Here is a 15,969-nt window from a genome sequence, read left to right on the forward strand (position 1 = left end):
AAAAAAATCACCTCACACAGTCTGATTTGACAGTTGTTTTTTTGATCTTGCTAATCTCACAAATAGGTGATTTCAGTTATAATTTCTAAACATATTGTTTGAAAGCTTTTTAGGGTGTGTGTGTGTTCTGTTTGTATCTTCTCAAGGATAAACAAATATTATTCCTCTATTAAGCCAGAAGGATTAATATCATGAAAGAACACAAGGCAATTTCATGTGGAGGTTTCAAAAGATCCTTATACCTAGCATTGTAGTTGGACTGGATGATCTTGAAAGCCTTTTCCAACCTAAATGGTTCTGTGATTTTGCCAGTTTTCCTCCATGCTGGAAAAAAAAGTTCATTGGGGTACTGTGAGATGTGTATTTTTACTATACTTAAATAAACTAAGTTTGAAATACTTCTTTTTTAAATTTTGCAATATTTTGTTCAAGTGAAGTCTCTGTATCCATGATTAAATATGTGAAATAAATACCTGACATAAGTGCAGTCTGTGCAAACTGCAGGGTGTCCTGCAATCTGTGCAAAAGTGGCTCAGTAATTAATTTCCTTTGTTACACACTGGTAAAAATGAAATGCTACACTCAGTCGGAAAATGTGATCATAGTCTGTGGTGATGGGAGGATGGATATTCAGCCTTTGTTCATCGTTTTTTGTTTAAATATAGTGCATTTTTTTCTTCAGCAATGTTCAACTTATAGTAAAGCCAGCTCTATTCCATGTTTGCTATTTTAAAGTATGGAGCTGCAGTTATGGTTCAGTTATTTGTGAGTGTTTTGCTTCTGGATCCACTTGGTCTAAAATGCAGTTCTGTTAATGGCATCTGGAGCACAGGCAGGTGGATTTGCCTGTTGTGAACAACCTGAGAACTGCTAATTCTGAGCTGACCCAGTTCTGACATGCTCACTGGCATGTCATGTGCCACCTGTATTGTCATCACTGGGGAAAAATTGCAACCTCCCCAGTGCTGCCTGCCATCATCTCAGCTTTCTCACATCTTTTTTTTTTTTTTTGTCACTATGTTTATTGTGATGATAGAATGTTTATTTTGATCACAGCACTTACCAAACATTAGGTAGAAGATTCATAGAATTGAAGTATTTGAGGGTTTTTTTAGTTCAGTTTTTTCTAGCACTTTGAAAATAAAGGAACTTCTTAAAAATGATGGAGTTGAAAGGAAATTTATAAAGCAAATACAGAAAATGGCAGAGAGGGAGGTGAGTGGAGAAACAAACCAGGGATTCACAAGGAGAAATTTGCTAAAACAGTTAGTGTTACTCTGAAGCTCTCCCATGCTGCTTGTCTCTGTCTCAGCTTTGTGCTTTCTCAGTAGGGAGTGCTTAGATTTACTCTTCCATCTTAGACAAGAGCAAGTATGGCAAGTGCTGCATTTGAATTTGCAGACTTGTGTCTGCAAACAGGTGTGGTTGCCTGCTGTTTTGCAATTTTTCCCAGCTTTCAGGAAGGGAGTCTAGAGGTGTCCTTCATTTTTTAATACTTTCATATTTCTTACTTATACAGCAATATTGACCAGTATTTTTTACCAACTGAGCTAAAACTTTTAAAATCTTAATTACAGGCAAAACAAACCATATTCTCTTCTGTTTTGAGATGTGGGCCACACTTTGGTCATACAATGAAAGCTACAAGCTTCTCTTAAAATACTTTCTTATCCCACCTTCATGAGTTGACTTAAGTCTGTGAACATCTCTGTAGAGAAAATCTTTCTAAAAAACTGCAGAGAAATTGTGCTGGTACTATCCTTCTTAGATTACTTTTTCAGTTTTCAGGGACCTCTTGTCCCTGAAAAAAGCAAGCAACTGATCTTGTGGAGTGCAACAAGAGAGTATCAAATGAATTAAAAGGGGTAACATCTGGTTGCCTCCTGTATCTAATGAAATGGTTTTTTTTTTCTGGCTGTTCTTAAACAGGTCAGCTTTCTCATGCTAACCATAGCGTTTGTTATTATTTCCCAATTTTTTTTCCAAGTTGCTTGAAAATTGTCAGTAATGGCAGGCACATTTACATATTGTTGTCAATTCTGAATATTACCGCACTTCAGTATAAATACTTTGCTTTGGGGTTTTGTTTTTGTTTTGCTTTTTTTTTTTTAACTTGTTTCTATTTACAAATTTTTGATATAAATAGAATGCTTCAGCGCAGGGTGTAGAAGGATACACTCCTAATTTGGCTGCCCGCCTAAATAGCATTATATGAGAACCTGTCCAGGGATGTGATTGACATTGACTATCTCTTCTAGTTTAAAGACTTCAAGAGCTTAGGCAGATGTAGTAAGATGTCTAGACAGTCAGACCTTAGCTGCACATTGTTCTAAGTGTGAATTGGTTAACAGGTAATAGTACTTTTTTTAGAGTACTGAAGTACCAAGCCTTGCGAAAGAGAACAGAAACCTGACGTACAGTTGAAACATCCTTTTTCTAAGTCTTTGTAGGCTTACACCATAAATGTAACTACTGCATAGTCTGGAAGCAGCCTGTCAGATTGCCACAGAGCTGCTGGATATGTTTGTCTGCCTCGTAGGTTTTTTTGCTTGCAAACATAATGTTGCTATTTTTCACATTTCTAATGTATTTTAAAATGTACATTAATTCAGAATTAGGTGGGTTGCATCAAATTAGTGCCTAAACTAGCATAATATTGTTGCAATAAGTACCAACTGATCATAAGTAAAGGATGACTGCATTTTTGATGAGTGCAAGAGTGTGAATGGAATGACAGACCTCAAATTGCTCATCAGAAGTTCACAAAGCTGACATTTTCAAAGGGTAGGGAGTAAATTTAAGTGAAAAGAATAATGTTAAAATGGTCATGTCCTGTGTGCTATGTTTGTTCCATTGCACATGTAATATTTTTGCCATTGGTGTTTTTATTCTATTCTTACCACTTTCCATCTTAACAGTTGAACAACTGTGAGAGATAACTTGCAATCCTGAAGTCATTTGACTTGTCATCTTAAAGGGTGTTTATAAACTATAGCATTCAGGGAGCCCCCAGTTTTACCTTAAATAGAGAGATTCGTTTTAGTATTTAGAAGAAAATTGGACTGTTTCATTTTGGAATGGTTTTCCTTAAATGTAAGTCTAATGATGGTTGATTAAAATCTCCATAAAAATAGGTAGCAAGCTTAACCATATTCTGTGTTTTTATATTATCATTAAAGACTGTGTGAAAAGCAGATGGAATGTCTTATGCTAAACATGTGAAAAATATGTTTTTCTCCTGCAAATACAAGTAGCTTTTATCCTCTTTTAATATTGGCCTGTATTAACTGTTTCCTGTAGGCAGAAATGCTGCTTTTGAGATATATATATTTTTTTTTTTTTTTTTAGAGTAGGCTTTGTTCTGCAAAAACAACAAAATAGTGCTGGTCTCCTACCAGCCTATTGAGTTAATTTCTTTCAAGTTTCCAAATTCTAAACAATTTTTAAAGGACAATGGATATCTGAGGATAATAAGAAAGAAAAAGAGGCAAGCAATTTTGATTAATTTGAGAACTTGATAAAAGAAGCAAGAAACATTTGTGATCAATGAAACAAGAAATATATACTAGTATTTAGAAATATATATTAGTTATTGATATGGAGGGAAGAGAACATCCTTGCTTAGAATATTTAGAATGGTGATAGTCAAGAGAAAGATCAGAAGAAGTAGAGTAGTCAGGTATTTTCGATAGTAGTCAGGTTTTGACCTTTAATTGCATCTGGCTTGCCAAATGCAAGCATTAGATTACAAAACGCATGATGGAAATTATTTATAGGGGATGCAAGAACATATAGTTGTAGTTGGGGTTTTTTTTGTTTGTTTTTTTTTTTTTTTTTTTTTTTTTTTTTTATGCTGCAGATGTCTGGGTGGTTGTAACATGTGAGAGTGTGCTTCCTAGCCCAGCATCTGATTAGTCACTAATTTAGGAAGGAATGTCCTGGCACAGTTTTGTTGAAGCATGTGAGCCTATCAGCAGAATAACATATTACACTCTTTTAGGTGTTTCAACATACAGTTGAGTAAAACAGCTCAGCTGTTTTGAAACAAACTTCACGGTATTCCTTCCAAGTCTCCTGTTCATCTCTTATTCCTTATTGACACAAGAGATGTTACATGTTTACTTACTAAAATATATTTCATTCTTTAAAACTTTTTAAATTAATATTCCAAATGTTTAAAAGTATAAATAACACTGAAGATAAATTCTAGGCAGCTATAAGTATTTTATTTTCACACGAAGGGAAACAGAAAGTTTCTGCTCATATTCTGCATGTTTTGCAAGTTTCCACACTCAAAGGATACAGGTGATCAGACATGTTAAGGTGACCAGTTTAATTAAAATTTTCAGAGATAAATATTTGCTGTAGTGCAGAATCACGTTCTCCCAAGTCAACCTGTATGTTATGGCCACAGAACCATGTGACACACATTTCCTTTTGCTAGGTCCTCTTTCAGAAGTTCAGCCTTTTTTTTTACGGAGTGCTTGGATTAGTAGTATGATTAACAGGTAACTGATGTAGTTGTGGCCATTGAGGTTACTGTAGCTCAGTTCATAGCAAGAGGTAATGCTCAAGAGAATTTCACAGTGAATAAAAAAATATCTGTTATTTGTGCTAGAGCTGTTCTGACAAATGCATTCATAAGTGATTTGAAAAGGTAGTGAGTAGTGGGATGGCCCGCTACCAAATTATTCAAGAAAATTAAGGATAAACTATGAAGAATTCCAGAAGATCTTTACAGGATTCTTTCCTGGTAAGGTAGTATCTGAAATTCAGTGTAGATTACTGTGAAGTTATGCAGAAATACCAGTACAAAATTCACATATAAAATGTCTGAAGGTGACTGTAACCACTCATGGATAAGATATGGTCTCACAAAAGCAGCATTGGTCAACAGACTAAATCTGCTCTTAAGTATCAGTAAAAAAGGCATGCAGGGAAAAAGCAATGACAGTCACATGCCACTCTCATAAACCTATTGTATGTCCAAATCCTGAATACTCTGTGTGGGACTGATCTGCTATCTTCCAGAAAACAGTACAGGAGAGAAAATAATCCAGAGCACAGCGACAAGGTAGATCAAATACACAGAACTATTTCCTTATAAAGAACAAGTAAATGAGGTAGTATTTTTAAAAAGAGAAAATGAATAATTAAAGAAAACAGTAGAGGTCTCTCAAAATACGACAAGGAATATGCCTTCTCTCTCACACTTTTGGAATGAGGAGACATCAAAATAGCAGGCAGAAAGGTGAGGAAAAATAAAAATGTGTAATAAGTTTCAGAAATCCTTGACACATGATTGTTGTGAATATTAGAACTATAGATAGATTTTAAATATAAATTATAGGACAGATTTTTAAAAGAAAATTAATGGAAGGCTTTTAAATAGAAAATCACCACCTCTGAATTTGGAAGTTCCTAAGCGGTAGATTGTTGGAAGCTCTGTTGTATTTTATGGAGCTATCATTATGTATTATCCCATATTTTTATTCTGTTGCTTAGGTGTCCCCAAGTATTCAGTTTTGGCAAGCGTTTAAGACAGGGCACAGAGCTAGATGGGGGCAGGCCCAGTCTAGCTGGTCGTGGTAATACCCAAGCACTGACTTTTTATTCAGTTAAGTGACACAGTAAGACTGAAATAAATGTAACTATTTATATCTGCATTTGTATATAAATTGTATATAAATGTTAAACTCTGAGAAATCGGAGAAGGCCACGTGAGATGGCTGTTGCTCAATTTTAGATGGAGTATCTGTTGCTACCACCACATTCCAAGGAAGTTGCAAGGTCAGTGTGTACCTTAACATCATGCATTCAGGCGTGAGATCAGAGTAATATAATTAATAAGAGCAACAATATCTGAGGTTTGCATGTCTGATCATTAAAAAAATACTGTTCTAAACATGTGTAGCTTGCATCAGAACACAAACTGAGATATGTCTGAACAATTACCGGATGAAGTTCTCATGTCAGGGTTGCACAGGAACAAGCTGTTTTCATTGTGTTCACCATAAGCAGACAATTTTCTTAGAATGTGTACCTTGATAACTTCTGTCCTAACTGGTTAGCTGAATCAGATATTTTTAATTATAATCAAATTCTCAAAGTGTGCAAATTCAGCTAGAAACTCAATATGATGATACACAGAAAAAAAGTTTCTGAAAATGACACATAAATATAACTTTTTGTTAAAGTGTCAAATACTTTGCTCAAAAATCTTGCAGATGTACCTTGGAAAATACTTACTTCTTCAATCAATAATCAAACTCAAAACATACCGAAGAGGGGTTTTCTTTTGTAACAGGTACTTTTAATAGATGCTTTGGGGGCTTTCATAGTCACTGAAAGGAGGTGAAAAGCACTGGAGGTTACCTGAAAAGCAGTTGAAAAATTATGTATTTAAAGTGCTCTGAATGTTTCCCAAATAAATTATTTGGGGGGTTGGAGGGTTTTTTTTTTTGTGGGTTTGTTTTGTTTTGTTTTGGATTTAGGACGGTTTTTTTGTGGTTTTTTCTCTTGGGTTTTTTAATATGAAAAAAACACCTCGCTGAATTAAAGTGAACGACTGAGTAGAGAGGGGGTTTTCCCACCCTCCTACTTCCCTTCTTTTTAGTAACATCCAGGGAGATGGGGTCAATGATTTTTTTTCAAGATTCTAAAGGAAAGAGCAAAAGCTGTGATGAAATATTGTGTGTTTTACAGATTTATATAGGTATGTACAAATTTATATATAAGTAACTTCTAAATTGAAAGCTTAATTTTTCAGTCTTCTAGCAGCAAATTGCACTTTTAAAATGTATTTCATACAACTTAATAAAAAAGCATTATTTATACATTTTTTATGTCCCTTTAAAAATGAGAGAAAAGGAAGTTTTAGCGATGACCAGAGCAGCTGTAGTGCTGTACAATACAAATGGTCTATACCTGTATTCTAAACCACCTTCTGAAATGCCCTGAATTTAAATAAAAATGAATAGTAAAGGAGTAGGGAATGGCAAATTTGTGTTTGGGACAAAAGCCTACCTAACTGAAGTTAGTTTTGGCTTTCCAGCGGTTCTGTCAGACCCTCAGCAGAATGCCATGGGTCCTGTCATCCTCTCCAACGGGTGAAGATTATCGGGTGCTCTGCCCTTCTGGCTGAGTGCTCTGGCAGCGCTCGCCTGGCCAGCTCGGGGGATTCCTCTCAGTCACAACTCAGCAGGTGCCCTTGCTGACAAACGGGTTAAGCTGCAGGTCCTCACTGATCATCATCCCTTGTCTGAACCCTTCTTGACTTCTACTAGCCCAGGTGCCACTTGACTGTAGTTTTTTGGGGGGTGGGTGTGGTTGTGGGAGAGTGCTGAGTTCTCTCTTGCAGCTTGGCTACCCCTCTGCCTTTTCCATGGAGCTTTATGGTGATGCATTGGCTTCCCATTGCTTTAAATTTGCAGATGTTAAACAGAGGGCTGGATATTAAAAGAGCAGAATGGTTGGGTTTGACAAGTATCCAAGTTAGAGAAGCTCTGTGAAGAAATTGGTTTACGAAGTCACTTCAGGATAAAGTTAGCTTTGTTTTAACCAGTGCACTCAGAATTAACCATCTTACCCAGCTTCTAATTGTGTATGAATTGCCATTGTGGGATGGCATACTGTTGCTTTGTATAATGTATTTCTTGCTGGTGCTTCTCATCATTACGTATCTTACCCTTCTATGTTGTCACAAGTGATACTAGGTAGAATTATTTTCTTTAAGTTTTGGTGTTAGCATTTAAGAAGTTTATGTCTGCTTTCTCTCTTCAGCTGGTAGGGCTATAATGTGAGGTCAAAATGTAATATGAACTGTGGTAACAGGTTCCTCTATTTTTTTTAAACCAGCTATTGATCAGCATACACAAATACATGCATTCTAAAGTGGCATGTACTCTGACATCTTCTCCCTGATTTCAGCTTGTAAATACTTTAAAAATTGCTTATATAAATGTACATGTTTCTGTTTTTCTTATAGTATATCTGAATTGCTGACTTGCTGTTTTAAGTGTTGGAATTGGAAAGTAGCATAGGCATATAGCCTACAGATGATCAGTTTCTCAATCACATGAAAATATGGCTCTGAAATGGAGTCATGTTAGTGATAATTTAGTAATCTTTTGTTTTGAGGCAGTTGCATAGTTTTATAATCTACCACACTGATACTGAAGACAATTCTAATGAAAAGAAAGCTCATTTAAAGGGAGATAATATGATTGCAATTTTACCATCGGACATGTAAACACTGGAGGGTTCATGTCTTGTCACATAGTAAGCAAACAAATAGATAAGTTGATACATTTGCAGTCATTTAGTCATCTGTCTCACTTCCACTATAGAGGCATTGAAAAAGGCTGTGAAGCTTAAGGAATCTAAATGACTCATACCTACTATGAAAACACTCGGCTAGCAATTCTGAATATTAATCAAAGTTTGGCTCTTTGTGGTGGGATGGAAGAATAGGGTTGGTGTCAGTGAAAATTATGAATTATATATAACTGTGTGCTGTGTTCACATTATACTGTACTTGAAGGCCTGCAGTTATTCATCCTTATATTTCTAAGGTCTAATTCAGAGCTGGTAATCTGGACTGGGATCTAGTTATGGCTTACAATTGCACTAATCTCTCTCTGGAGAGATTTTCTTACTCTGCACCAAAGAAGAAATTATATCATTAGGTGGAAAACTGGCTCCTATCCTCATGTTCATAGTATGATTGCAGCATTGAAATAATGGTGTGTCATCTAAGCAAACTGTGAGTATACCAGCAACATCTTTTAGACATAGGTGCTCTCAGTATGTGGTGTGAGTATCTTGCTCTATGGTCTGCCTTTCATATAGTTAATCTTTTTGTCAGTAGGAAAAGAAAGCAACTGCTGAGAAGAAACAGATTCAGAGTGCTACAAACAAAGAGACAGGGAGATGGGCAGGTTTCAGAATCTTGAGTAGCATGTATGCCTAGGGCAAAAGCATTTTAATATGACTTGACTGAAGTACAGATCATGAGAACTAGGAGAGAACTAGTACCTTGGTAGAAATGCAGTAAAATAAATCAAATAATTTCATGAAACAATATATAAAAGGTTTCTTGAAAAATTTGTAAAAATACTCAGTTATCTTCAGAAATGGTTGAGATCATTGCTAGGTGGGTTTGGGTTTTTTGTTTAGTGGTTTTTTGTTTTTTAGTTTTTGCCTCCAAATATTTGTTTCTTTTATAGCTGTTTAACAAGATTCCATGGCCAAAAAGTCACAGAGCAGTTGAGATTTTCACCCTTAGTGGTAAGATCTACCTTCCTGTCTCCAGCTCCTCTCTGTTTGTCACACAAATCCAGCATGATCCAGCATGATATTTGTAAACAGCAAGATTTGCTGTCTTCATGTGACTAAAATTTAATAATCTGCTTTTAAAACTGCAGTTGAAGTGTCTCTTACTTCCTTTAACTCCTCTTTCTGCTTGTGTTTGAAACTTGGAAATACTATGATGCACCAGGGAGCATTATTATGTGTGCTTTGTGAGAAACACTAAAACCTCATTGTTGCAACTCATTGTTGCTGATACAAATCAGATTTTGGTGTCTGTTTAGTCAGTTTGCTTTCATACTCAATTTTTTATGATTCTCTAAAAATATATATTCATGTGCTTTGTTCTGCCCAGTGAATATTTCTTGCATGTGGTATCTTGTTTAGCTTTTTGAATATTGCACTACTTTTTTTTTTTTTTTTTTTTGTCAAAACAGAATGCTGTTTGTTTGGGGTGTTTTTTTCTGAAAATGAAGCTTGTGATCTTAAAAATGTTTAACAGTGAATTATTTCATTCAGGTACAAATAAGAATCCTGCACAAAATGCAGAATCCCATGAAGAAAGAAAAATTTTCCTGAGCCCTTTTATTCTTTGCTTTTATTGGTCTTCAACTGTTGAAAGATGTTTTTTTCATTTCATTTTATTTTTAATCCTAAACCTGGCACAGCTAAATACCAGGCTTGTGTGTAATAGGTGTCTTCATCTTTTTTAGGACACTGCTTACTGTTTGTGGTTTCATCTGGTATAATACCCCAGCAAAGAACTGAGCGGGTCCAGCAGGTCCAGTCTGAGGATTTGATTTTTCATTTATGCTTGTGTAAAAGGTTTCTTCTCTTTTAAAACCAGCCTCCTTTGTATATCTCGCAGTGTATGGAGAGACCTCAAAGTTAAGTAAATACAACAAGTATTTGCAGTTTGAATTCAGCTTTACATAGACTAGAAAGAATCAGGACAGAAAACTTTTAGCAAATTTTGGTTGAAAATATGGAAAAATTTGGCACACCTTTCAAATTAATGAAATATGGTAAAACAGATACTTATATATATGTGTGCTTATAAATATATAAATGTACACATGTCTACAGACACACAGAAATGTGATCATTTTACTCAGTTTCCTAAATTGAAAAAGAAGAGAAATAGGTCATTTTGGAGGACTTCATTTTTGTTAATAATGTGATTTTTTTTTCAATAGCATTTAAAGTTATTACACATTATTTTTCATTCTAAACATGTCTTTGACAATCATGGTAATTTTTAAACCCATGCTTTTGCTGAAGATAACATCAGTATAAACCACCTACATAAAGTAAAATGCTAAACTAGATGTTCTTTTGGAAGTGGGATTTTACATGTATATATTTATACATATACATATATTTATACATGTACATATGTAAAATATATTTATATATTATATCTAGATCTACATATATGTAGATTATATATAAATTTTGTATAGATACAAAACATATAATCTACATATATGTATATAATCTACATATATGTAGATTATATATAATTTTTTTATGTCAGTCGAGAATTTTTAGGTTGTCTTTAGGTGCACAGTAGGGAGTTCATTATTTTTCATTCACATTATTGGAAGTGAGACTCATTCAGAGCTGAATAATTATAACAAGGTGAGACATAGAAGGCAGCAGTGGTTGTGAGTATCTCTGGAGCTGGTTGTCTAGCTAAAGCATGCCACAGGCTGATTAAAATCTTTGAAAGCTTGCAGCCTGGATGGGACACACCAACTTCCTCTTAAAACCCTTCAGCATTATCAGTATCTATCTGAGCTTGTAAAACAGTGTATGTGACACTACTTCCAATCCTTTTTAGCTTTTCAGTGAAGCTGCTTCCTTGTCTCTGGCAAGAACATAGCTTTTATTTCCTTTCTTTTTTGCTGAAGACCTGTGCAGTCTTTGTTGCCTGCCAGTAAAAGGAAAATTTTGCATAGATGTCCATGCTTTTTGGGGAAAAGGCCATTTACTTGATAATAATGATATATGTTCAGTCTAAGACTGTACTCAGCTAGAGCAAAACTGGTAAGATTCCCTGATCAAGCAATATGTCAGGCAGCCTGTCAATCTGATCTACATACCAGCACATCTTTTGGGGTGTCTTCATACCTGACAATAAAGAGTTGTTACTCAACAACTCTCGAGGAAGTTTTCAGAAAGGTCTAGAAGAGGTCAGCTTAGTAGAAAACAGGATGGTGGAGAGAAGCAGAAGTAAGAACAATTTATTCTTAAAGTTATCCAAATTACATAAAGATCGGGTACTCTGGAAAGCTCTGTGTAAAAATGTGGTAATGACAGCCAACAGAGCATGAGAAAAGAGGTCAAAATGAGTAAATAATAGTGTGCTCTCACTGGGAATAATGACACTTCTGGTCTCTCTTGCCTTAAATTGGTTATGGTAAAACACAGGAAGAATTTACAAAAGAATAATGAGGATGTTTGAGGGCATGAAAGAGCTTACATGAATAAAACAGGTGAGTAAAATAGGGCTTTTAAAGATGAATGAGCTGACCAAGAGGAGGATATTGTAGATAGAATCTTATTCCTCTTGATTACGAAACCAGGAGGTATGTTGTTTTTCATGTTCCTTTCAGAAGTAATAGCACAAGGAGGAGGAATTCACTGTAAGGTAGAAGGGGTTGTTCTTTCTGCTGAAGAACCAACAGAGCCAAGAGGAGGTAACTTTTCAGAAAATGCTGCAAGAAGTGAGAGACACAGCAAGGCTGGAATCTAGCAGCTCAGACGAAGAAGTTGCTCAGAGAAGCATGGATTAGTCATGTGAGTTGAGGCCTCAAAATTGGCAAGAAGGAACTTAGAAGGACAGAGAAGAATGACTCAAGTCCAGTGCAGTTAATGCAGGGCTTAACTGCAACTAAGCAAGGAAATAAGGATCTCCTTGAAAAATTACATGGGTAGGAAAATACTTTCCTTTCTCATTCTGTCATTCCAGTCACTTTGAGTTTGCCATATTAGAGAAGTTTAAAACTGATTTTTAGCAATGATATAAAATAGTAAGATTTTTTTCTAAACAGCTTTGTCTCCCAGTCCCGAAATTTTGCAGTCCCATCAAAAAACCCCAAACTATAATGGTGTGCAAAAACAATAAATCACTGTGAAAAGCTGAAGAGAGTTAACTGTCATCTGCCTGTTCCAGTGTAAGACATCTTGGAAACCAGTTGAAGTGGCTAGACCAAAACAAACAATACTGGGTGGGGGTTTGCTGGTTTTTTGTTCCCAAACAGTGTGCAGTTAAGCTGCAGATGCCCTTGCCACAAGATGTTTTAGGTGTTACCATAGGATGTAAATCCACTCATAGCTAAAATATAGGCATAACTGCTGGCTCAACTCTCCACAAACTGGAGTCTGAAAGACTATCTGTGGAAGGCAGCAATGTATTTTCTCCTGCCAAGATGCCAAAGCCCTTTGGCCTGATTCGGTACAGTACTTCTGTTTACCTACTGCTTCCCACCCACGTGTTCTTGGAGAGGTCAGTCCATCTCATGCTGCTGCAACATATACTGGAACCTGTTCTGCAAGAAACCTCCAGATGGGCCAATACAAACTCCAATTCCCTTGTGTGCAGAAGAATTTAGAATGATCCAAAAAATTAGATGATTTTTCTAGATAGTCTTTGTGATATCAAGCAAAATACTTCCGTGTGATTACAGTTCCACAAATTATACACTCATGCTATTCTCAAGTATGATTTTCAAAAGTGATGAGCAGTGATACCACTAGAATACCACTTCAATTCTAGAGTATTGAAGTGTTCTATAAATGCTCTAATTCCAACCTAACAGGTCCTTGACTTTTTAGATAGGTACTCATTTAGTATAGTTTTGAACCTAATCTTTCCAGGTCTTCCTTATGAATAAGTAAATAAGGTGATATTATCCTCCTTGCCTCAGTGAGTTCAAGAGAAGAGTTGTAAGGAATTGTAAAAGTAAACAGTTTTTCTTCTCTGTGTACAGAGTGTGACCAAGAAATGAACAGTCCAAAGCTGCACTTGAAGAGTTTGGAGTACATCAAGTTCCAAGGCTGAAATACAGGGATAGACTTGGTACTGAAAGCTTTTCAGCTTCTGAGTGTGATCATCAAATACATTAAAATAGAATATTTTGTAAAAAGGCATTTAACATGGTAAATTTATGTGATTGTGTCAGAGTATATTGCAGTGCATGGAAACTAAAGCAGCCCAAGTTGAATAAGGGGTTTGGTTTTGTTTGCTTTCATTTTTGATGCTGCATTTAAATTTTAAATGATATTCCTATGTGTTTGCAGATTTTGGTTATTTCTTTTGCTTCATTTCCTAATTAGAAGACATCACAAGTTCAGTCTGAAGATGAAACTCATTAATTAAGATTTCTGAATTTAGCAGCTCAATTGTTTCAGGGTAAGCTTGAAGAAATTCAACTTTTAATTATTTCATCTATAACTATCAGAAGTAGGAAAAGAAAAAAGGAAAGAAAAAAATTATTACATTGCAATATGGAGATATCAGTGTTCATGGAAAGTCTCAGTTGTAGACTTTATTAATGCTTCTTTATATATTGCATTGCATAATTTAGTCAGAGGACTTTACTCCTGTTTTTTTAGGTCTTAGTAGTCCTTTTGAAGAAATTTTTATGAAAAAAAGAAGAAAGGGTAGAATCCTTCATCGTTCTAAAAGTTAAACAGCTTTCCAGAAATTATGTATTACTCACAATGCACTGTATATAGCTTAGTAAATCATAGATACATGGCATATCTTTTTTCCAGCTTTGCTTTTTTTTTTTTTTTTTTTTTTTTTTAATTTATTTTTAACATATGACCTCTCCAAGACAATTCTTACTGTCTCATGCAGGACAGACAGACATAGGGATCCTTGGAGCCTTGGACTGTGTGACAAAGCTTCAGCAGCACAGATAAGGTTGCAGGGGTGTTGAAAATTAATAGAGATGTAGCTGGTGTAGCTGGAGTGACAGAATCCTTGTCATGCATACAGCAATTGGAGGAAAACCTCTAGGAGGAAATCCATATTCAATTCACCTTTACTGAATCAATCAAAGTATTTTGGCAGAAAGCTTCCTCCTGCCAGCATACTTCAGTTTTTAAGGACTCTCAGCACAGTGTTCTGGTATTCCTATGTAAGATTAGTTGTGGCAGATGAGCTTGGAATCAGAACTTAAAAGCAATGCAGCTAATCATTATTGAAAACTTGTCTTCCTATTCCTTATTTAAAAGAATTACTAAGTTTTTGTGGATTTTTTTTCATCTGTGAATTTAGTCATTGGAGAATAATTTGGCTTCTTCTGACAGCTTGTGACTGATGCTTTGCAGGGAGGAAAAAAAGGATTTTTTATAGTTTATAAAATAACTCTGCTCTCATGTTTTCAAGCCTTTCACTTTATCAACGTTTGAGTGATTTAGCTTCTTATCATTTGGGTTGCTTCTTACACCTGAGAAAAATGGGAGATATTGAGGAAGATTTCCAGTAGAAACAGAAAAATAAAAGTACTAAATGGGTGGTGATTCTCCCTCACATGACCAGAAGGAAAACAAACAGTTTGGCTTTTGACCGTGCTTGCTACTAAACACCCTGTCATAGCGTGCGAGGTGAGTCACGACTTGTTTATTTATAGCCACGGCCAATCAAAGCCGACCGCTCTGAACTTCATTCAAGACCAGCAGCTCTTAGGATGTCTTGTAAACATTTGCTCTCTGAGCAAGGAGCATTCTTCCTGGCAGCGAGCAGCACAGGTGCCTGGTTGGTGGCTCCTAAAACACAAAACAGACTAAAAGATTGTTGCCTGGATTATCTAGACTGGTAGAGACACTGAGAATTCCCTTTCACATCTGAAATGCCAGACAGTGAGGATCTGGGACAAGATGACAGGTACTGTACTTTGCTTGTGCTGGCCCTGCCGTGCAGAGCAGCAAGGACTGAGACTTCATGTAATTAATCTGTGTGTGCTCCTGAGTGCTCAGCCTGAGATCAGTTTTCTCTGCGTTGTAAACGATCTTCTGCTTCTTGAGGGCTTTGCCTCTAATTCTAACCTTCTCAGAAGGGAAGTGTGAGTCTTAATGTATGATAGAAGGTAAATGGAACAGCTCTGAGATACTTCTTAAACTGAAGGTGAAGGGAGGAAAATAGTGTGGTTTCTACCTGGTCACATTTTTCTTCAAAGCCTCAATATGTCAGGCATGGAAGTAATTTTGTTGGAGCTGTGCTACATATAGAACATTAACTCATTTCTGTGAGATAGGGACTGGGTCCCTTTTAGGACTGACAGAACATTAACTCATTTCTCACAGAAATGAGTTAATGAGGTATGCCTGTCTTTCTGAAGTTCTGCTTTTCTTTTAATTAGCTGATAAAACCAAATTAATTAGCTGATAAAACAGTCAGGACAAAAACTTGGTAACAATTTTCAAAATACTGTTTTTTCTCAAATATGATCCAACACATTCCCATGAAATAAATGCCCTAATTAAGTTTAACCAAATAGTTTTTAAAATAGATATTTGAAATGTAGGTGTTATTGATGTTTGGCTATGACACAGTTTATAATCTAGATTTCTTAAAGTCCACATGGTTTTTCCAAAGTCTTGATGCTAATCAAAATGTTGACTCTAAAATGGTGTTAATGAAATATT

The 15,969-nt window shown here is 35.7% G+C and overlaps 1 protein-coding gene across 2 annotated transcripts in view; it reads left to right on the top strand.

Annotated features, from left to right (window-relative positions):
* Positions 1–15,969, top strand: part of RETREG1 (reticulophagy regulator 1) — a 64,795-nt gene that overhangs the window by 26,626 nt on the left and 22,200 nt on the right. Inside the window, exon 1 of one of the 2 annotated variants that reach the window (XM_030267085.3) lies at positions 14,234–15,208. The exons of the other annotated variant lie outside the window; for it this stretch is intronic. Within the exon in view, the coding sequence (XP_030122945.2) occupies positions 15,174–15,208 (35 nt within the window). The 5' untranslated portion in view covers positions 14,234–15,173. Of the gene's footprint in view, positions 1–14,233; positions 15,209–15,969 lie in introns of those variants that run through there. 2 annotated transcript variants of the gene reach the window in all.

The sequence above is a fragment of the Taeniopygia guttata genome, chromosome 2 (genome assembly GCF_048771995.1).
Source record: "Taeniopygia guttata chromosome 2, bTaeGut7.mat, whole genome shotgun sequence".
NCBI lineage: Eukaryota > Metazoa > Chordata > Aves > Passeriformes > Estrildidae > Taeniopygia > Taeniopygia guttata.